This window comes from Hibiscus syriacus, unplaced genomic scaffold (assembly GCF_006381635.1).
Source record: "Hibiscus syriacus cultivar Baekdansim isolate YM2019G1 unplaced genomic scaffold, ASM638163v2 tig00110482_pilon, whole genome shotgun sequence".
NCBI classification, from domain to species: Eukaryota; Viridiplantae; Streptophyta; class Magnoliopsida; order Malvales; family Malvaceae; genus Hibiscus; species Hibiscus syriacus.
In genome coordinates, this window is record NW_024062758.1 from 807,777 (window position 1) to 830,894 (window position 23,118).

General features: G+C 36.9%; 5 protein-coding genes across 7 annotated transcripts; 2 read left to right on the forward strand and 3 right to left on the reverse strand.

Annotated features, from left to right (window-relative positions):
- Window positions 1–2,623: 2,623 nt before the first annotated feature.
- LOC120128771 (probable 2-oxoglutarate-dependent dioxygenase ANS) lies at window positions 2,624–4,108 on the forward strand. The gene is made up of 3 exons (XM_039146403.1): window positions 2,624–3,178; window positions 3,262–3,592; window positions 3,667–4,108. The coding sequence occupies exons 1-3, from the start codon at window positions 2,685–2,687 to the stop codon at window positions 3,916–3,918; spliced, it is 1,077 nt and encodes a 358-aa protein (XP_039002334.1). The 5' UTR covers window positions 2,624–2,684; the 3' UTR covers window positions 3,919–4,108.
- A 370-nt stretch (window positions 4,109–4,478) lies between these two features.
- Window positions 4,479–4,839, reverse strand: LOC120128616 (probable pyridoxal 5'-phosphate synthase subunit PDX1). Its single transcript, XM_039146276.1, has 2 exons — window positions 4,798–4,839; window positions 4,479–4,751 (listed from the first exon to the last, which is right to left on the reverse strand). Exons 1-2 carry the CDS (start codon window positions 4,837–4,839, stop codon window positions 4,479–4,481), a joined length of 315 nt encoding a protein of 104 aa, XP_039002207.1.
- Window positions 4,840–7,149: 2,310 nt separating this feature from the next.
- Window positions 7,150–8,588, reverse strand: LOC120128708 (clathrin light chain 2-like). 3 transcript variants are annotated; one of them, XM_039146338.1, is made up of 4 exons: window positions 8,155–8,588; window positions 7,857–8,010; window positions 7,378–7,753; window positions 7,150–7,296 (listed from the first exon to the last, which is right to left on the reverse strand). In XM_039146338.1, the coding sequence occupies exons 1-3, from the start codon at window positions 8,505–8,507 to the stop codon at window positions 7,403–7,405; spliced, it is 858 nt and encodes a 285-aa protein (XP_039002269.1). In that variant the 5' UTR covers window positions 8,508–8,588; the 3' UTR covers window positions 7,150–7,296; window positions 7,378–7,402. The 3 variants fall into 3 exon arrangements, with proteins under 3 accessions (XP_039002269.1, XP_039002270.1, XP_039002268.1); XM_039146339.1 differs by having other exon boundaries at window positions 7,150–7,753; window positions 7,857–8,031; window positions 8,155–8,364; window positions 8,398–8,575; XM_039146337.1 differs by having other exon boundaries at window positions 7,150–7,753.
- A 920-nt stretch (window positions 8,589–9,508) lies between these two features.
- LOC120128767 lies at window positions 9,509–10,311 on the forward strand. Its single transcript, XM_039146400.1, has 3 exons — window positions 9,509–9,586; window positions 9,699–10,025; window positions 10,136–10,311. Exons 1-3 carry the CDS (start codon window positions 9,523–9,525, stop codon window positions 10,294–10,296), a joined length of 552 nt encoding a protein of 183 aa, XP_039002331.1. The 5' UTR covers window positions 9,509–9,522; the 3' UTR covers window positions 10,297–10,311.
- A 1,606-nt stretch (window positions 10,312–11,917) lies between these two features.
- LOC120128760 (laccase-7-like) lies at window positions 11,918–14,455 on the reverse strand. Its single transcript, XM_039146391.1, has 5 exons — window positions 14,332–14,455; window positions 14,068–14,219; window positions 13,416–13,789; window positions 12,370–13,326; window positions 11,918–12,124 (listed from the first exon to the last, which is right to left on the reverse strand). Exons 1-5 carry the CDS (start codon window positions 14,428–14,430, stop codon window positions 11,988–11,990), a joined length of 1,719 nt encoding a protein of 572 aa, XP_039002322.1. The 5' UTR covers window positions 14,431–14,455; the 3' UTR covers window positions 11,918–11,987.
- Between the last annotated feature and the right edge of the window lie 8,663 nt (window positions 14,456–23,118).

Here is a 23,118-nt window from a genome sequence, read left to right on the forward strand (position 1 = left end):
CTCATCCCTATGGTCTACTCTTTTTTCTCTCAATGGCTTACGGTTTTACTTCTTGGGATGCTCTCTTCGGTTGGGCTACTGTGCTTTGGAAGGGAAAATCACTTTTATCTACCATTATGAAAGTTTCTTCTAATGCCTTAATTTACACCATATGAAAGGAAAGAAACAAGGGGCTTTTCCAAAGTCATTCTTCTACTGTTGAAGACATGTTCAAAGCTATCAAGGAAGTTGGTGGGTTTCATCTAAGGGGAAGAACTATAAGTAGAATTGACAATGTTAATATTTTTCTTTGTAACCAATGGGGTATTGTTTGATGGGTTGATTGTCGTTTTGCTTTGGGTGATCTTTGTATTTCTTACTCTATTGTTTTGTAGCAAATTACTGCTCTTGGGTAATAAAAATTTGATTATCCAAAAAAAAATTATTGATATTTGAAACTATTTATGGAACAATATATCATATTGATTCTCTTAATCTCTACTTCTATATAAATATTGTGTCTAATTTTGAATAGAGATCATAAGATTATTATTAATTTCTAGATATTTTAAAAAATAAAACATGTACTCAATTGTAGGTTTTATTTTTTTTTTCACACTCTTTAAATTCTCATGTTGGACTTATTATTACCTTAATCTTTGTATATCTGAAATCTAATTTATTATTAAAAAAAGTCAAAAGCAAGATGCACAAAAATTTTCTTCATGAGAATCAAAGCTAAAAGTTATCATAACAAATCAAACAAAAACGTACTTTGAACTTAACAATGTGGTTATTTCAATCTTTTAGATCAAATACAAGAAAATACAAATTCAGATCTTCTTGACGAGAGGTAATTCAAACAAGAACAAAATATAAATAAAGTTTCTTCCTGCAGTAATTTTGAGATCAAAACGTGAAGATACAACTTGATTGAAACATGACATTCAACCAATAGATTTCAGATTTTGAGCAAGACGTATGTAAGAGTATTTAGACATTCATTATCAAATAGTTGAGAATTTTTTAAATATATATTATCTTGTAATCATTTCAGATTAATAAAAAAATATTAATAATTTACCTTGTAACTCCTATTAAGGGTTCGAGGAGGGGAGGTGACCCTAGGGTATGGATGGGTTGTTGAACCATCAAAGGCGTGCACTGCTCCATGTCGACCAGAAGGCAGATGGAGAGCTGGGGTGCCCCTCGGAGAGGCTCAAGTAGGGTACAGAACCGGTTTCCAATCAAAACATGGTTAAATTTACTAGTAAGCAATCAAACTTTGTTGGTCTTTTCATATTAGCATCAACTTCTTAAATTTGCACTTTTGATCTCAAACTTCTGTAACTTCATGATTTAGTCCCCAGTTTTCAATTTGCCTCCCAAAAATTAGTTTTACACTAAATAAGCTCCTGAATTATCACGATCGGAATACCAACCTTGATTTTAGATCATGAAAAAATAATAACAAATAATTATTTATGTTTGATTGCATATTGTTTTCATGTTTTAAAGTTTAAATGTTAGTTTTGGAAATAAAGTAGAGAAAAAAGGTAATTGTGAAAGGAAAAAAATAAAGAAAAAAGTGTTTAATTTATTTTTTATGCTTTGTTCATATTTATTTTAAAAATATATATAATTTTATGTGTATGTTTTGACATATATGCATAGTTGTAATGTATTTATATTATTTTTTGTTGTATACTGTAATTTTTCATCAATATTTACATATTGTATTAATTTAATACTAATTTCAATTTAATTAAATAAATTTAATCTCAAATTAGGTGGTGATATGTGTCACCACCTTGTTGGGTACAAAACAAAATTTTAGCGATGTATATAAAGTAGTTTCTCCATCAACTCAAGAGAAAAGCATTCCTCTTTAGCTTTTAAACAATCTATATAAAATTTTGTTTTATATATTTTTAAATGATGTAGATAACTCACCATTGAACAATTATAATAAATTTACTTTACATAACTAAAAATATATATATCTCATTAAATTTCAACGTTAATAAATAAATGACAAGAATGGTCTATATAGGTTTATGTTGAAATATTTTTAGTGAGTCAAATATTATATTCACATATAAGATGTCACAAAGAGATGAATTATAAAATTTGATGTCAAATTGCTATTGATGACGATAATTGCTGATGGTAATAGGTCGTAGACATACAAGACCTTGGTTGGGTTTTAATTTAAATTGATGTTTTATCTAAAATATATGAGTTAAATTAGAAATTAATCATTTTCCAATATATCATGTCATTAAAGCAGTGAGAATTAATGACTCAATGAGCAAAGTATAATAAATCGTTAATATAAGTGATTAAAAACATAAATCTAAAAACTTAAAACAAAAGGGACTAAAGCTATAATTTAGCCTATAAAAATGTCGGTTGGAATTGACAACATGTGACATTGAGGGAGGTGAATTTGCAAAAATAAAAATGTGAAATATTAGAGGGTGATGTCGGCATAGCAATCCAAACCGATACGCACATACTAACTGTTTTTGCACTTACAAGTCATGAGAAATCAAATCAAATAATGCAAAGAAGCTGCCGGACAAATGCTCCCAAGTTCCTCTATATAATCCTCTCACTCAAGCTCCTCTATATAATCCTCTCACTCAAGCTCTTTTCAGCTGTGCATCGAATTAATCTATCTTCCTCGACTTTTCGTTTCAGGGATGATGAGTTGGCCCGAGCAAGTGGTTCGAGTTCAGTCTCTGTCAGAAAGTGGCATACGTGCCATTCCAGACCAATATATTAGGCCTCTGTCTGAAAGGCCTCTCTTCAAACTAGGTTCTCAGTTTCACCGACATGTCGATGTTCCCCTCATTGATCTCCAACACCTGTTCGGCAAAGACCCAACCCTCCACCTCGACACCCTCAACCGCATCTCCAACGCCTGCCGCGACTGGGGCTTCTTCCAGGCGGTGAACCACGGTGTTAGCCACGAGCTGATGACTCGAGCGCGCCAGGTCTGGCGTGATTTCTTTAACCTGCCGCTCCAAGCGAAGCAAGAGTACGCCAACGCACCGACCACCTATGAAGGGTACGGTAGTCGGCTGGGAGTCGTGAAAGGAGCCGTTCTCGATTGGAGCGATTACTTTTTCCTACATTACTTGCCGGTTTCTTTGAGGAATCAGAGCAAGTGGCCCATGCAGCCGTCATCTTGCAGGTGTTTTATTTGTGTTAACATATTTCATATGCTCCATGTCTTATAATGAATGGAATTGGTTTAGCCGTTGAATCTTGATTCAGGGAAGTAGTGGCTGAATATGGTTGCCAAGTTGTAAAATTGTGCACAACGCTTCTGAAAGCAATGTCCATAGATCTCGGACTCAAGGAAGAGTATATAGAGAATGCGTTTGGTGGAGATAACATGGGGGCTTGTTTTAGAGCGAATTTCTATCCAAAGTGTCCTCAGCCGGAGCTTACTCTAGGTCTTTCCTCGCACTCCGACCCCGGTGGCATCACCATTCTCCTTCCCGATTACGATGTTGCTAGACTCCAAGTGCTCAACGATGGTGATTGGATCACCGTGAATCCTGTTCCTGGTTCTTTGATTGTCATCATTGGGGATCAGATCCAGGTTCCTCTAGTCGTTTTTTCCCCTTATATAACTACTGGTATTCGATTTATTACATATACCTATATCTAATACAGGTGATGAGCAATGCAATTTACAAGAGCGTGGAGCACCGTGTGACGGTGAACTCGGCAAAAGATGGGTTGTCCCTGGCCATGTTCTTTAATCCCAAGAGTGATTTAGTGATAGAAGCAGCGGAGGAGCTGGTGAGTGAGGAGCGGCCGGCGTTGTATGAAGCCATGACATTTGATCACTACAGGGTTCACATGAGGATGAAGGGTCCTTGTGGCAAAAAACGGATCGAGTCCTTGAAATTCAATACCCCTTAGTAACTGCCAGATTAAACAGTTGCATTTAAATAATTAATCATTCTCTAAGCTCCGAGTTGCTTTTGATCAGCTTATTTGAAATTTTAAATGTTATATATTTATGTGAAAAATAAATAAACCAGCAGATGGATGGATGATGTATGGACAGGGTTTGTTGCTCTTGTTAATTGATGTTGCCTGTGTTTTTTCTTCTTGTTTTTTTTTTCGAATCGTGAATTAGACAGTAGTTGAATTTAGGTGAAACATTTAAGTGCAAATGAGATTCATGTGCTTCTTGACGTTATTTATTCTGTTATTACAACTCTTGATTGTACTATAAACTAAGCAAAGCATCAACACTTGTATAAAAAACAGAAAAAGAAAGCAGGCAATATCCAAAACCATGTCCCAATTCAGAAATTTGAAAAACAAAAACTCTAAAATATTTCACTACTTCACAAATCATTCAACTAAAACATCAAATACATTTAAACATCGTCATAGTTCCATGATTTATGCTATAAACAACAGTGGAAAATCTCACCTCCACCTAGGTATAGCTAGAACACCTTTCAAGTAGACTAATCGGACCGAGCAGCAAACCTCTCAACCTTCTTTTCATTCAAATTAAGGCCAACCATGGCCTCACCAAGCCCACAGCTAACTTCCGCAAGCACCTCCGGGTCACTATAATGAGTAACGACCTGAACTATAGCCCGAGCACGTCTAACAGGGTCACCACTCTTAAAAACCCCAGACCCCACAAACACTCCATCACATCCCAACTGCATCATCGCCGCGTCCGCCGGCGGTGAATTACGCCACGGGCAACCTCCCCCGCTGCTTCGTCTGCACTACCAGATCCTATGGGGACTGTATTTTCTTAGCGAAGGTGAAAACCTCATCGTCATCCATGTTCCTAAGGACCGTGATATCTCCCATCACCGACCTGACGTGCCTGACGGCTTCGATAATGTTCCCAGTCCCGGCTTCTCCTTTGCGCAGATCACGGACAGTATCTTACTAAGGCACGCTTCATGATCCACGTTTTGTCCAAAAAAAAATGCTAATTTAATAATATTTGAAAAAAAAAGATATTTCATAGATAATATTTTATTGTTACGGTGATTTTTAAGTAAAAACGTCCAACCTTTTCATCATTCCATCAATTTTCTCTTATCCCTCAGTCGCACTCATAATTGTCCGACACCAACTTTCAATTGTTTGTAGAAAATCTAATTTTCAAAATTAACCCAATAACTCACAAGGAGTGCAGCTGAGTCTAGTGTTGTAAGGCCTAAATGACAAATTAAGAGATTGATGAGGGGTGTGTGATCGGTGTGGAGAGTCGATGACGACAAATGAACAAACTGTGGTGACGGTGATTAAGATATATGAGAGATGTTGGAATTTTATGTTAGAATAAATTGATAGGATTTTAAATATTAAAAGATTATTTATTGAATTATTTCGAATTATGATCAATTTGATAGAATTTATAAGTTTTGATGAGTAAAATTATTGTAATATCGTCTCGCATTATATTTTCTATCAAACCTATGGACATGTGATTAAAATAGAAATTAATTGCAAGTTAGATATAGTTTTTTAAAAAAAAGAATAATTTGATGATCAAAATAGAACTACGAGAATAACCAATGAGCAATAAGTAATTTATATGATTAAATATTATAAATTATGTGTTATTTAATAATTTTATTTTTTTATTAATTTAGGATGCTTGCAAGTGATAATATATGTTCTAAAGATTCTCAACTAATTGACAATGAACGCTTAAATACCCTGTAGTCTGTGATGCTCGAACCTAAGACCTAATAACAACTATTATTTTAACCACCGGGATAATTTGGCTGGTGATTAATAATTTAAAATATCATTTTTAATATTTATTATTTTTATAAATTTGAAAGTGAAAAAAATCTGTGGAAGAAATTTTATTTAATCTTATTAAGACTAAATTTATTTGATTTTGATAACCATTCCATTTCATAAATACATGGTCACGGTGGCCCAAAAACAAGGACAAAACAAACAAACAGGTGAATTGAATGAATAAATAGGCTTCGTTTTATATTTCCAAATACAGAACATATCTGATGATGATAATAATAATTAAAATGGAAAAGAAATAGGTAGATTAATAAGAGGCTAGTAGGGAGGCAGTGAAGGCGGCCGCTCATTCCCAATCTAATCCCAATATTATTATCTTCCCCACGTTCTAAAGTTCAGGAAAACGACTTGTCCTCTTCACCTTCATTTGCATATCAAATTTCTACGTTTAGGTGACAAAATTTTGGGTAAATTACAAATCTCATCGATGAACTTTAATTTCTCTTATTTTGCTTTTGAACTTTAAAATTTTTCAATTTTTTCATTGAACTTAATACATTAAAAAAAATTTGTCACTGAACTTTACCCTCTCTTTCATTTTGGTCACTCTATCGTCAAATAGTTAACGGCGTTAAAAAAAAACAACTCCGTTGGAGAAAAATAAAATTTTCACCAATGTATTAAGTTTAATGAAGAAATTAAAAAGATTTAAAGTGAAATGAGTGAGATAGGAGAGAGAATAAAGTTCAGTTACAAAATTTATAATTTACCTTAAATTTTTTAAATTTCTTAAAAAGAAATTTATAAAATTTTAGAAACGAAGATAAATTATTAATATAAAATATATGATAATTTAAATATTTTTGAGAAAACGTATACTCTTGGGCCTTGGCTGCCCTGGATCTATTACTACAATACTACTGCCTATACTTGTTCCTATTTCTTCAAACTTAGAGCTCCTCCTGCAACTACAAGTTCTCTCACTTCTTGGCTAATCTATGCGTTTCAAAAAGCACTCGATTACATATAAAATTATTTCTAATTAATTATTATAATTAATAAATTTGGTTGAACTAATATTATAGACACATATTATATTCCTTTATTTGATGAAGATGATAACCCATATTATAGACACATGGTCTTTTTTTAAATTTATTATTAGACTCAAATAATGTTTAGATTCACTGTTGGAATAAAGCTAATATGTTTCAATTTATTAAGAGAATATTGACTAGTAATGGATCGATGTGAAAAGCTTGGGCTAAGGCCTTAAGGATGAGGGCTTTTGATAAGGAGTTTGAGGAAACTCTTCTAGTTTAGGGGGAGTGTTAACCAATCTCTTTCTAGTGTTTGGGGAATTATGTATTGCTAGACCAGACATTGACTTCCAGAGAAATGTCCAAAGTAAAGTATAGAGCATATATTCACATAGATTCATATGCCTAGTAACGAAATGTTTGGTTCACATGCCCAAAAGAAAAAGAAGGTTTAGTTCACAAGCACACAACCGCTCGATGCCTAATTTGAGATGATGCCCATAACTACCTGCAAACAGAACGCAAAGCAAGGATTATACAAACTAATTAACGTATATTACAATGATGTACTTGTCAAACTAGGATCCACCAATCAGCTGCTTCATTCTCAACCCTCAAGCAGAAGCAATCGACTCCGGATTAGCTGCAGCAGCCACCTGTGGTGGAGGAGGAGGTCCACCGGGAGCATCTTTCTTGGCCTCTGGTGTCGGTGGCGGTTTGGTCTTCATGTGGGGAGGGGGATTATACTTGAGCTTCACAAGTATCTTTCGCATCCTTGAGAGATCAGTTGGCTTTCCCGGCTTAGGTCCCTGGATAACAACAATGGAAGGTTGCTTTAATTCTTTATCCTTCTTTCCCTTCTTCTCTATAGTTGGCAACTCGTGCGGGACGCTTCTCCCGGCAATTGCATTCCAGTAATTTTTCTCCGCCTCGCCATGGAACTTCTCCCGGTTTTGTACATATATCTGCAATTATATCATCCGAAATATGTAATTGATGGGCAAAACATAGAGTAAATTCAGTGGAACAAACACATGGGAGTATAAGAATTGCGATTTTGATCATCACCTTCTCCTTATCTCTGTTGGACGCTTTGTTATTTTCAATACCTATAGTTATCTTCCTATAGAATTCAGCTTTATACTCATCTGCTTCCTTTATTATTTGCTCCACCATCTCCTTCTCCTCCTTCTCCTTCTCCAGCAGTCGGATCAGATTCTCTCTGTGAATCAATAAATCCAATCTCGGTAACGTCCTTTTGAAAATATAATAAAATGATAAAAAGTCTTCCATATTTATTATAGAAAGTTTGAGTTGACCAAATGAATAGAAACGAAGTTCAATTCAGTAGCTTATGTAAACTTACCTGCGCCACTCTCTCAAAGCAGAGCCTTCTTCTGGCACCATCTCAACAGGCGGAGGCAAGGTCGGCCCGTCCGATCCTCCAAAATGATATCCGTTGACTACCTCTCCGTTTTGCTCCGATGAGAAAGTAGAGTGTTCACCGCCGCTACCGTAGATCGGAGGTGGAGAAGGTGTTTCGGGTATTGATTGAGATGAGAAGACGTCATCTCCACCAGCACTCTGGGATTGATTGTTGAACATCGGAGCGGGATCGGCCACTGAGTCCTTGACCGAGTCGGTGTCGAAGGACTGGGATTGGTGGGAAGCGAGGCGAGGGTCGTAGCCTAAGTAGCCATCATCATCAAAAGACGACATCGATTTTTAGAAGGCTCTATTTGTCTCGACCAGATCCAGCCCGATAGCTGATGTTTCTGCGAATCTCTATCGCTCTGTATATGTTTCTTGTTCTTCTTCGCGGTCTCTCAAAAATGGCATTCAAGTTGATGACGAACTGACAGATGGCAATCCACAAATGGCTGTAATCTACGTTTTCAATAAGTGAACCGATGTCATGCAAGAAGAAATTCTTTGATGAAACCGACTCTATGTTTTTATGATCCAATTAATAATATATTGATTGTAAAATAATATTTGTTTAAGAAAATTAATTATTAATAATATATACACTTTGCATAAACAATTACTCGAACTATTCAACTCATATGCCAATATGCACGTATAAAACGATAGGATACAAATAAGATCTGTATTTGTAAACGTTACCTCTCTTAATCAATAAACGTTTGATTAGAAAGTTTATCAATGGAACTCAAGATCTACCTGCTTGAACCTTGAGTGCATGGATACATACATTGATTTTTGTTTGTGTGTGCAGGAAGGATACATGGTACCAAGAACCATAGGCAGAGGTGGAATCTCAGCTATTGAAGTTGCGAAGTGTGTGCTGTCTGAGACACTGAGATTCATTAGGAAGGACAAGGGCTGCTGCAACAGATGGTAGTGTTTAACGGGAGAATTGTGTTCATTTAAAAATGATCCCAACATCGAACATCAAAAAGAAGTTGACCCATCTAATCAAACTTCAATTAAAACTTCTAGGGGGGAAATACTTAATCATGCAAAAAAGAAGGAACACGTGTATCAAACAAATGGACGCGAACAAACCGCGAGACTGGTAAAAGGCCAAACGCGTGTTCAAAGGCAAACTAGAGGCTTTAAACAAAGACTGTTTTTACTTTCTATATATAGAAACTGTAACATTCCCCTTTTTGTTTCATACAGCACATTTCACATTCCCTCGACCAAAACATTCTCAACTATCTTCAAACTCAATTCCCAAAGAGAATTAGCCTACATCTCTAATTTTACTATGCCTTCCTTCAAATCCCCTTTCTTCCTCTTCCTTTCTTCTATCTTCCTCCATGCTTCTCTGGGTACGTGATTGTACACGGAAACATCTCTTTCACATCTATGTATATGTTCATGTATTGAGCCTTTTTTTTATACAGTTATACTATATCGTATTCATGTTGTGAATTCCTGCAGCTGAGATTGTCTGCGAAGATTTGCCCCATGATGTCTGTGCGTTTTCGATATCGTCTTCGGGGAAGAGATGTTTGTTGGAAACAGCGGTGGACGAAGATGATAAGGTAGAGTACCAATGCCGGACGTCGGAAGTGGTGGTGGAGCGAATGGCGGAGCATATCGAGAGCGACCAATGTGTGCGTGCTTGTGGTGTTGATAGAAACGCCGTTGGAATTTCATCCGATTCCCTTCTCGAGCCACAATTCACCAACAAGCTTTGTGCCCCTGCCTGCTCCCACAACTGCCCCAACATTGTCGATCTCTTTTTCAATTTGGCCTCCGGTGAAGGTACTGAATTAGGTCCTTCTGCTATGCTTTAATATGATATTTAGTCCCTACAGTGTTTTATTCAATCAATGGAATAAAAATGAATGGTATATCCCGATTGTTGGTTGCAGGAGTGTTTTTGCCAGATCTTTGTGAGGCTGTTCGCATCAACCCGCAGCGGTCCATGGCGGAGTTCATGTCGAGCTCTGGGGCTGCCGTTGGTCCCGGTCCCATCGGAGCAGAGTTATTGGAGGGTGATGCTTTAGCTCCAGCTCCAGATTCCATGGAATGATCAAATTCATTTGTGGTTTTTTGTTATCATTGAATAATCAGTTCCATCAGAATGGCATTGATTCGAGATGTGAATTGATTTGAGGAATAACTGCTGAGAAAAGAGAGAAATCGGGGTTTGTTTATAGGAGTGGAGTTTGCTCACAGGGTTACTGCGTATTGTTTCCCAGAGAGATTTTTTCGACCACAATGACATTTTCATGTCTTCCATTCCATTCATCGTAAATAAAACAGCTATTCTCTCTCAATAAACTGGAGTTTCATCCAATTCTCCCATCATTCATTTTATTGCATTCTTTTATACAAGTATGTAATCGATTCTAATTTAATTAGTCTAAATATATAAAGTTATGAATAATTTAAATACACAGATTTAAGATTGTTGTAGGATAGAAGTGAAAGGTTAAGATTAACTCTTTACTCTTTTTTTCGATGAATCTCTTCTCATTTTCTGATATGAATCTCAATCTTTTTAATTTCACTCTAACGATCCTAAATTTATGTAAAACTTTTTAATTTTTCACTGTGTCATGGATCCTAACTATTTGTGTAGATATATGTGTTCACATACTTCAATCTCGTGACTCTAAGACGTGATGTTTTTCTCTACTTAATCTTATGGTGTCTTTGTTATGTGTCATTAGGGATGGCAATGGGTCGGGTCGGGTTTTTGGGCCACCCGACCCGACCCGAGAAGAAAGGGTCCTCCACCTGTGACCCGACCTGATCCGAAAAAAATTAAGGTTTCACCCGACCTGGCCCGAATATATGATTTAGAAATCCGACCCGACCCGAAATAATAATAAAAAATATTTTTATTCAATAAAAATAGTGATTTAATTGAAAAAATTATATATAGAGGGGTATTATTGTAATTATCCTTAAATATATAGGGTAAAATTATATATATTTTTTGGGTCGGGTCGGGTCGTATTTTTCCACCCTAAACCCGACCCCGAATTGTTTTTAAAAAAATCCTACCCGATCGAGTCGGGTCGGAACCCTTCGGGTTCGGGTTGAGTTGCCATCCCTATGTGTCATAGTCATGGTTGTTCACATTCGATATCTCACACATTAGAATACTTAGTGTGAAATTATCTAATTAAATCGTTCAAATATCACTTATCACGAGATGATTATTTTCTTTCAAAAGATACATATGATATGATATATAACGTTATATTTTTAAATTATATCATCTTTCTTTCTTTTTTAATATGTGATTAATGTCGAAAATTGTTTCTAAGGCATAATGTTAACACTAACTATAATAAAATTACTAGCAAAATATTATATAATTAAGTCGTGAAACACTCAAATTACTCACTCGTTAACTAATAAATAATAATGAGAATAAAATAGAATCGTATTCCAAATTGATTGAGACTTAAAAAAACACGAACTAGTATCATGCTATTTGTGACATTTCTCCAAGGATAAACGACACAATTTTACTCCTATAGTTTTTTATTACAACAGGTTTTTGACGTTTGGCAACAGCCAACAGGTTAATGAATAGTAATGTATATATTATTACATCCACAATATCTTATCTTGTCTTGAAACGATGAAAGTGAAATTAAAAACTAAACCAAAATAATTTTTAATTAAAAAATCCATATTAAATGAAATGAAAAAAAAATGTATTGTCATAAAAAAACATTTCCAACAACGATTTTCGTTGTCAATTAATTATCTCCAGCATTGTGGTAGATCCGCCGGCGGAGGAGGCAAGATTGTTTCCGGCGTCGGTCCATTCTCAACTAGGAACGCAGTAGCAAGGCCCACCGGCAAGTGCGCGTCTAAGTGACAATGCAGTATCCATACACCTGCACAGTTTGAGATCATGTATTAGAAACCAGAATTTAAAGAAACCTCTTGGTCTAATTCTAGTTTAGTCCTTCCACTATATTAATGTTTGAGATATAATCCTTTTAAGATGACATGTAAATATTAACTAATTATTTCAGGAAAAAAAAAGGATTCGTTGAACTTTCATTTTCATCACCACTGTTACCCTACAATTAACAATTAGAGTTGACTAATCTAAGTTTAGAAATTAAGAGAAACTAACCTGGATTATTAGCAACGAATCTGATGACGGCCCATCCTCCTACTGGCACAGCAACTGTGTTGCGTATCTGTGGGTTAATCAAATTGAATTTCTTTCTATCGGTAATAGGGCTGTAGTTCCCGAATCCTTGAGCCAATATATGGAAATCAAAGCCATGGAGGTGCATGGGATGATTCTCTGGTCCGAGGATATTCGTGTTTTGAAATATTATCTCCACGGTCGAGTTGAATTTAAGCTCGGTGACCTTTGTACTTTTTGGAGCGAACAGCATCGGAAGGTTGTTGTTAACGGTATCGTTGGTGTAGTCGAATTTGATGGGGGGCTTGACGGGGAAATCAGTGGTGTAAACGCCTTTGACGTTTTGGTAAAAGGCTTGCAACAGGGAGATGCCAGTAGGTTCAACGAAGGATTCATTGTTCATGCTGGCCGACAGTTTTGGACCATTGCAACTTGTGTTTGCCGGGCAGGGAGCGAGCGCCAACCCGATGGTGACGAACATTTCGTGGTCTACCTTACGAGGGACCGGAACCCAGAAAGGCGCACCGACTAACGCTTTAAGGCCGGAGTAAAACTTGTTGGCAGTGGGGGTATCGTTGAATGCGGGGAGGGCTGGCATTAGCGGTGTGGCTTGTGACGGACAGCCATCGTAGATGAGGACACCCCTTGTGGTGGTATTAGCAAATGGTACAAGTGCACCGCCTACAACTGCAGTTGCATATGGTCTAGCAGCCATGTAATATGACCCAACCGACTGATCCGTGGTTAACAGAACATCGACCGTCTGACCGGGGGCGGCTACCACGACATCGGTAATGTAAGGCTCGGTATAGCTGGAGTCAACGGCAACGACCGTCAACTTATGATTGGCTATCTTGTAGAAGAGCTGGCTATTGAGTGCAGCATTTATAATTCGTAATAGATAGGTTTTCCCTTGCAACACCGTAAGCTCGTACATTTCTGATCCAAAAAACATGATTGAATCATACTAAAATAAGAATACTTTTACTTAAAGCAACTATATATAAATATAATCATCGTTGACTTACGTTGTTTAGAGCATGGGTAGAGGTCACCAGGCCATCCATTAATGGTAAAAGCATCAGAAAGGTTAGGGGAAGCGCCCGTAGCAGCTGCCAGTCTCTGCACATCAACGACATTAGCGTTCCACAACTCACCTAAAAGGACCGGAACTTCCCTGTAGGGCTTAGGGAATGGATAGGAGTGGCCGTCTCGGGGGCGGATGATGAGTGCACCGTAGACGGTGGCCCGGAGAAACGAGACGTGAGCATGCCACCAAAGGGTTCCCACTTGTTTTGTGACTGTGAATTTATACGTGTATTTGCTTCCGGGTTGAATCGGACATTGAGTGATCATGCTAGGTCCATCTGCCCAGTTGCTCAGAATCTGAAACACTCCATGCCTGCTCAAACAACAATCAGTAATTAATTACTCCATATAATTATTTTATGTGTATTAGCAGTGGTATTGAAAACCTATGAAAGTGACTGAATATTATACAAATAACTAAAAAATAATGGACAATAAAATTAGTTGTAGTAACATCAGTAGCAGCTGGACTTGTGCAATCATTTTTATACTAACAATCAAACTAAAATGGATGGACCACGTCGAATAAAATACAACCAAAATCAAACTAAGCTTTTTTAAAAAAAAAAAACTCATGAGAAACTAATTTACCAGTGAATGGTCATGTTGTAAGGCGAGAGATTAATGACATGAACAATTAGTGTGTCCCCCTCTTGAACGCGAATCGTTGGGCCAGGATAGCTACCATTTACTGCAGTAATCACGTGCCTTTTGCATAGCCTACTAATGGTCAAATTTTTCACCTGCCAATAAAATTAAAATAATAACTAATGTAAAAATCATATGAACGTACGTGCCATTAACACACTCCTTTTTGCTTCAAAAAACATGGGTTAAATTACGTAAAGAGATTACATAGAATGTGTGCTCCACTATTCCCGTAGCTGAAGCTGCGGAAGCAGCAAAAAGAAGAAAACTGCAGGCAAACAAGAAAACATGGCGCCCCATCTTCATGGGAGAGCGAAAAAAGAAGAGAGTCGGAGAATGAGATGGTAAGAAAAATGAGAGCTTCTATCTCTCTATATATACATGTCAACTACATCCAAAATAATAAATAAAAAAAGGATGGAGCTTTGGCAAACCGATTGCGTAACAGAACTAGCTAAATATTTTATGCTTTTAGAAATTTGACTATAAAAAGAATAAGCATGCATAAATCCATATATATAAAAAGAATTCATATATATGTGATTTGCACAAGATCCAAAAACCTTTAACTTCACCATCATGCCAATGCAATTATCCATATATTTAATTGGAATGAAACAAAAGAAATTTGTAGCAGAGTGAAATTATAAAGTGTTGAAAGTTCAAAATGCAAACTTCTAGAGAGATTAAATTGAATTTTTATCAAAAACCCTGGTGCCGCCCTGACATTAAATCAAACTACTTAGCCAACCTACCACGGTATGACTATATAAATATTGTTGGTTCTTTTAAGTTGAAATTAAATGACAAATGGAGATATCTTTGAGAAGTACAGTTACCCAATCCGCGTGAACTCCAATCAAAATACAGTCAACAATAATTAATTAGTATACAGCCATTAGCAGGAACAACATTCTTCCCTTCATCAAAATGCAAAAGTAATCAAATCAACTTTGAACTTAATTACTCGTTTTACAGCTGCAGGACATGGACGTCAATTAATTTTAAAAAAAGACTACTTAAAATGGCTAAACCATTTATTTGCAGGAGATGCTGTGCTCTTGGCATATACGATGGGCTAAGTTTGATTAAGTCCTGAACGGAAAACGAAAAGCTCAGTGGATTTTTGTGCAAGTTTCAAGGAAAATGTAACTTATTGCCGCTGGGACCTAAACATTCCTCCAAAGCCTGGATATTCCATTCTGATTCTGATATGGTACTAGGGCTACAGTTTCAGCATTGATTAATGTTAAAGTAGCTGAATTATTGAACCCATTAAATAATCTTAATGATAAAAATTATTGTTATTCTTCTTAGATAATACAATGTGTTATTAATGGTACATTTTTTAAAATATATTTTTTCTCTTGTAATTATCATGTACTAATAAAAATTATATGAATTATCAAAACAATATGGTAGAGTTTGGGGATGTTGAGATGTATTTTTCACAAAAAATATATTTAATGTATCGTGATGGGAATGTCTTAACCAAAACTGATGAGCTTTGGATTAAAATCCTGCACGCAAAGTACAAAGTTAAAGAGACCTACCAAACTCTATTCAAAGACAATACAGCTCACACCTTTGGAAGGGATTAAGCAAAATCCGGTCCACATTCAAAACAAATATCATTTGGAACCTCATGAACGGGAAAGAGATAGAATTTTGAAATGATGCTCGGATAATTGACCTAGGGCCTCTCTAGTACCATTGCATGTAACCGAACAATAATTTTGAAATACCCATGCATTGATCGAGGTGTGAAGACAGATTAAAACCAGTCTTCAAGTGGGAGATTGTTGAAAGTAAACAAAACATGGGCGGCTGATTTGTTTAAATCAAGTGGGGCGACTTGAATTCAAAGTTAGGCAGCCCATTTTTTTTGAATTTAAGCAATGATTAATTACATTTTAGTCATTGCACTTTATGATATTTTCAAATATTAGTCCCTAAACTTCAACTATAAATACCCTAGCTCATTTAACTTCAAAATCATCCCAAATCATTTCTTTATCCCAATACTAGAGAGCTTTCTTGTGATTAGTGAGTGTTTTGTTAACATCTGTAAATTTTCTCACTAGTAAAAGATCTGCAGCAGTCCAGAGACGTAGGCATAATTGGTTGAACTCCGTTATCAATTTTGGGTATTATTTTTTCGCTTTTATTTCGCATTCTCACTAATTTGATTATAGGGAAATTACTCGTTTTATTTCCCTATAACCAAATTAGTGAGAATGCGAAATAAAAGCGAAAAAATAATACCCGAAATTGATAATGGAGTTCAGCCAATTATGCTTACAACTCCGGACTGCTGCAGATCTTTTACTAGTGAGAAAATTTGCAGGTGTTAACAAAACACTCACTACTCACAAGAAAGCTCTCTAGTATTGGGAGAAAGAAATGATTTGGGATGATTTTGAAGTTAAATGAGCTAGGGTATTTATAGTTGAAGTTTAGAGACTAATCTTTGAAAATACCATAAAGTGCAATGACTAAAATGTAATTAACCATTGCTTAAATTCAAAAAAATGGGTTGCCTAACTTTGAATTCAAGTCGCTCTACTTGATTTAAACAAATCAGCCGCCCATGTTTTGTTTACTTTCAACAATCTCCCACTTGAAGACTGATTTTAATCTATCTTCACACCTCGATCAATGCAGTAGCATTTCTAATCTTGTTATTCTAGCATGTCCACTGAAGCTGAACACAACTTCAGTTTGTCCGTAGTCACTGTCTTTGTCAACATGTCTGCCGGATTTTGAGATCCACTAATCTTTTCAAGTCTCAAAATCACATCTTCCAGAAGAGACTGAATAAAATGATATCTCAATTGTATATGCTTCGTCCTGGAATGAAAAGACGGATTCTTCGCTAGATGGATAACACTTTGACTATCGTAATACAACACATTGTTTTCTTGTTTCCTGTCTAACTCTTCCAAGAAACTTTGGAGTCAAACCATCTCCTTGCTGGCTTCCGTAACAGCGACATATTCTGCTTCAATTGTGGAGAGAGCAATTATCTTCTGTAGTTGAGAAACCCAACTCACTGCGGTTCCTCCTAGAGTATAGATATACCATGTAGTGCTTCTTCTGATGTCAACATTTCCGACTAAGTCAGCATCTATATAGCCTGTCAGTATCGTATTTCCACCTTTGAAATAAAGTGTTTTGTTTGTGGTACCCCAGATATCTGAGTATCTATTTGACTGCTTCCCAGTGTAACTTGCCTGGATTATTCATGTACCTGCTAACAGCTCCCACTGCATGAGCAATATCTGGTCTAGTACAAACCATGGCATACATCAGACTTCCAATTGTTGAGGCATACGACACATTCACCATATGTGCATATTCTTCCTCTGTCTTTGGTGACTGTTCTTTGGAGAGTCTAAAATGAACACCTAAAGGTGTACTTACTGGTTTAGCATCTTGCATGTTGAACCTGGAGAGCACTTTGTTGATTTACTCAGCCTGTGATAACATCAAAGTCCTCGACTTTGTGTCTCTCTTGATCCTCATCCCAAGAATGAACTTTGATCCAAGCTCTTCTTGGCATACATCAGCTCCCTCTTGATGTAGCAACAATGAACTTCTTGGCATTTGGTAAAACCACTACTACTCATGAAGCTATCGAACTTCTTATACCATTGTCTAGGAGCTTGTTTTAAACCATACAAGCTCTTCTTCAACCTGCATACCAGATGTTTCTTTCCTGCCTCTATGAAGCCTTCTGGCTACCTCATATAGATTTCTTCCTCCAAATTACCATGAAGGAAAGTTGTCTTTATATCTAACTGCTCAAGATGTAAATTCTCTACAGCTACAATTTTCAACACCAGTCTAATTGTATACAGTTTTACGACTGGAGATAAAATTTCATTGTAGTCAATACCTTATTTTTGCTGAAAACCTTTGACAACCAATCTTGCTTTGTAGCGTTTGCTCCCATCGTGCTCTTCTTTGATCCTGTAAATCCACTTGTTATGGAGTACTTTCTTGCCTAGTGGTAATTCAGCTAATTCACATGTCTGATTTGACATAAGCGAGTCCATCTCATCTTTCATGGAAGACTCCCACTTAACTGAATCCTCCACCTGTATTGTTTCATCATAACAATCTGGTTCACCATTGTCAGTCAGCAACAAGTAGTGCAAATAAGGCGAGTAACGCTGGGTTGGTTTAGGAATTCTATAGGAGCGTCTTAGTTCCGGTGTGACTGGTTCTTCTTGAATTGCTTCAGGTCTGATCTGAACATCATTTCCAAAAATCTCCTCGAACTCAGCAAATTCCTTTGTTTCAACTTCAGTATTGGAGCTACTTGATTCTATGGTTGATTTGTCTTTGTACATCACATTATCATTGAAAATGACATCTCTGCTTCTGATGATCTTTCGATTTTCGTAGTCCCAAAACCGGTAACCAAACTCATCACCACCATAACCAACAAAGACACATTTATTGGACTTGGCATCAAGTTTATTTCTTTCAGCAGAATCTATGTGTACATAAGAAATACAACCAAACACTCTTAAGTGTGAAAGGTTTATTTCTTTCTTGCTCCAAAATTCTTCTGGTATTCCACCATCCAAGGGAACTGAGGGCCTACGGTTGATAAGGTAAGCTGCAGTGTTAATAGCTTCAGCCCATAGAAATTTGGGCAATCCGTCATGTATCCTCATGCTTCTGGCATGTTCATTAAGAGTTCTGTTCATGCGCTCTGCTACACCATTCTGCTGCGGTGTCATGGGAACTATTGTCTCCATCTTGATCCCATTGTTTTCGTAGAAATCTCTGAATCTACTGTTTCTGTACTCTCCTCATTGTCAAACCTCAACCGCTTGACTTTCAAACCAGTCTCATTTTCCACCATGGCCTTCTATTTTCTTAAGGTATCAAAGACTTCTGATTTCTTTTTCAGAAAATAAACTCACACATTCCTTGTTGAATCATCAATAAAGGTGACATAATATAGTGAGCCTGTAAGAGATGGAACTGGAGATGATCCCCAAACATCAGTATTAACCAACTCTAATTTTTCAGCCTTGGGTGTCTTGCCAATCTTTGCAAAACTGACTTTCTTTTGTTTGCCAAAGATGCAATCTTCACATAGTCCGGCATCTACATTCTTTAGATCTGACAGCTTCCCTTTTGACAAAATCATCTTTATCTTTTTCTCGCTCATATAGCCAAGCCTTTGGTGCTACAGGTTTGATTTTCCATCAGCATTTGCGGCTGCAATGATATTCTCTAAATTTAATGTTACATAGAGAGTACCAGTCTTCTTACCACGAGAAATGACGAGAGCTCCTTTGGTAATCTTCCATTTATAGCCTGAAAAGGTTGTGTTATATCCTTCTCCATCAAGCTGTCCTACAAAAATCAAATTTCTTTTGAGGCCAGGAATATGTCTTACTCCTTTCAGCGTCCAGGTGGTCTGGTTTGACAACTTTAATCGGATGTCTCCTTTTCTGACGATCTTCAAGGTTTCATCATCAACTAGATGAACCTTCCCAAAATCACCACCGACATAGTTCTCCATGATTTCTTGGCATAGGGTGGAGTGGAAAGATTCCCCTAAATCCAAGATCCATGATTCAATCAGACTATTGACGCTTAGAATCATGGCATCACCTGTCTCATCTGTCATGTTGGCTTCCCGTGCACTGATATCTTTCTTCAGTGCTCGACAATCTCTTTTCAAGTGACCCTTCTTGCCACAATTATAACAGGTAAAATCTTTCTTTCCCGTTCTTGATTTTCCCATTCTGGATTTAGATCTGCCACGATTTGAATTTCTTTCTGAAGTTCTCCCTCTAGACTCTATGTGCAAGGCTGAGGAGGTTGATGCTTCACCCGATTCTCTTCGTCTAATTTCTTCACTCAATACTAAATCCCGAACATCGTCAAATTTCAATTTACTGTTTCCCGATGAGCTGCTAACTGTTGTAACAATAGCATTCTAATTCTCTGGTAGAGATGATAAGAGAATTAAAGCTCGAATTTCATCATCGAATTCAATTTCCACGGAACTTAACTGGGTTGTGATTGTGTTGAGTTCATTTAGATGTTGAGCCATTTATGCCCCTTCTGCCATCCGTAAATTGAATAATTACCTCATTAAGTGAACATTATTTGAGGTCGATAGCTTCTCATACATACTAGAGAGAGTCGCCATAAGACCTACCGTGGTCTTTTCCTTTGCTATGTTGAAAGCAACATTGCGGGATAACGTCAGTCGGATAACTCCGATGGCTTGTATGTTGAGAAGAGCTCAGTCTTCATTCTTCATGCCCTCTGGTTGCTTTCCTAAGAGAGGTTGATATAGATTTTTCTGGTACAGAAAATATTCAATATACATGTAATACCCCCAACCCGTACCCGACCCGGATACGAGTCTGAGGTGTCACATTAACTTTTCAAACTTTGACTCTTGACAAAATTCAAAGAAAATTTAAATCTTTCATTAAAGTAAAAGCGGTTTAGTTACATAAATTGACCACAATACCCAAAATCAATCAGAGCATAACTAATTCAACCAATCATACCCAACAAAGACACATTTTTTGGACTTGGCATCAAGTTTATTTCTTTCAGCAGAATCTATGTGTACATAAGAAATACAATCAAACACTCTTAAGTGTGAAAGGTTTATTTCTTTCTTGCTCCAAAATTCTCTGGTATTCCACCATCCAAGGGAACTGAGGGCCTACAGTTGATAAGGTAAGCTGCAGTGTTAATAGCTTCAGCCCATAGAAATTTGGGCAACCCGTCTTGTATCCTCATGCTTCTGGCATGTTCATTAAGAGTTCTATTCATGCGCTCTGCTATGCCATTCTGCTGATGTGTCATGGGAACTATTGTCTCCATCTTGATCCCATTGTTTTCGTAGAAATCTCTGAATCTACTATTTATGTACTCTCCTCCATTCTCAAACCTCAACCGCTTGACTTTCAAACCAGTCTCATTTTCCACCATGGCCTTCTATTTTCTTAAGGTATCAAAGACTTCTGATTTCTTTTTCAGAAAATAAACTCACACATTCCTTGTTGAATCATCAATAAAGGTGACATAATATAGTGAGCCTGCAAGAGATGGAACTAGAGATGATCCCCAAACATCAGTATTAACCAACTCTAATTTTTCAGCCTTGGGTATCTTGCCAATCTTTGCAAAACTGACTTTCTTTTGTTTGCCAAAGATGCAATCTTCACATAGTCCGGCATCTACATTCTTTAGATCTGGCAGCTTCCCTTTTGACAAAATCATCTTCATCCTTTTCTCTCTCATATAGCCAAGCCTTTGGTGCTACAGGTTTGATTTTCCATCAGCATTTGCGGATGCAATGATATTCTCTAAATTTAAGGTTACATAGAGAGTACCAGTCTTCTTACCACGAGAAATGACGAGAGCTCCTTTGGTAATCTTCCATTCATAGCCTGAAAAGGTTGTGCTATATCCTTCTCCATCAAGCTGTCCTACAAAAATCAAATTTCTTTTGAGGCCAGGAATATGTCTTACTCCTTTCAGCATCCAGGTGGTCTGGTTTGACAACTTTAATCGGATGTCTCCTTTTCTGACGATCTTCAAGGTTTCATCATCAACTAGATGAACCTTCCCAAAATCACCACCGACATAGTTCTCCATGATTTCTTGGCATGGGGTGGAGTGGAAAGATTCCCCTGAATCCAAGATTCATGATTCAATCAGACTGTTGACGCTTAAATCATGACATCACCTGTCTCCTCTGTCATGTTGGCTTCCCATGCGCTGATATCTTTCTTCAGTGCTCGGCAATATCTTTTCAAGTGACCCTTCTTGCAACAATTATAACAGGTAAAATCTTTCTTTCACGTTCTTGATTTTCCTGTTCTAGATTTAGATCTGCCACGATTTGAATTTCTTTATGAAGTTCTCCCTCTAGACTCTGTGTGCAAGGTTGAGGAGGTTGATGCTTCACCCGATTCTCTTCGTCAAATTTCATCGCTCAATACCAAATCCCGAACATCGTCAAATTTCAATTTACTATTTCCCGACGAGCTGCTAACTGCTGTAATAATAGCATTCTAATTCTCTGGTAGAGATGATAAGAGAATTAAAGCTCGAATTTCATCATCGAATTCAATTTCCACGGAACTTAATTGGGTTGTGATTGTGTTGAGTTTATTTAGATATTGAGCCATTTATGCCCCTTCCACCATCCGCAAATTGAATAATTGCCTCATTAAGTGAACATTGTTTGAGGCCGATAACTTCTCATACATACTAGAGAGAGTCGCCATAAGACTCGCCATGGTCTTTTCCTTTGCTATGTTGAAAGCAACATTGCGGGATAACGTCAATCGGATAACTCCGATGGCTTGTCTGTTGAGAAGAGCTCAGTCTTCATTCTTCATGCCCTCTGGTTGCTTTCCTAAGAGAGGTTGATATAGATTTTTCTGGTACAGAAAATCTTCAATATGCATGTAACACCCCCAACCCGTACCCGACCCGGATACGAGTCTGAGGTGTCACATTGACTTTTCAAACTTTGACTCTTGACAAAATTCAAAGAAAATTTAAATATTTCATTAAATTAAAAGCGGTTTAGTTACATAAATTGACCACAATACCCAAAATCAATCAAGGCATAACTAATTCAACCAATTAGTACATGCCAACTATACTAAAAATAACCAAAAACATTTAAATCCTCTATTTTCTGATCTGAAATTTTGTAAGGGATGTGCTGACCTGTCTTACTCTTCTTCTCTTTTCTTCTCGCTTCTGTAACCTACGTGTGAAACAATCACGCGCTAAGTCGATGACTTAGTGAAGCATAAAAAAAACACATATAATGAAATTCATACCCACTAATCATGCATGACTGTTTTATGCTATCAAATCATATAGCTCATTTACATATACATCAACATAGATATACACTTGTACCATGTCACGAGAAACACACATATCATTATATCAAAACATACATATTTATGTACAATCATT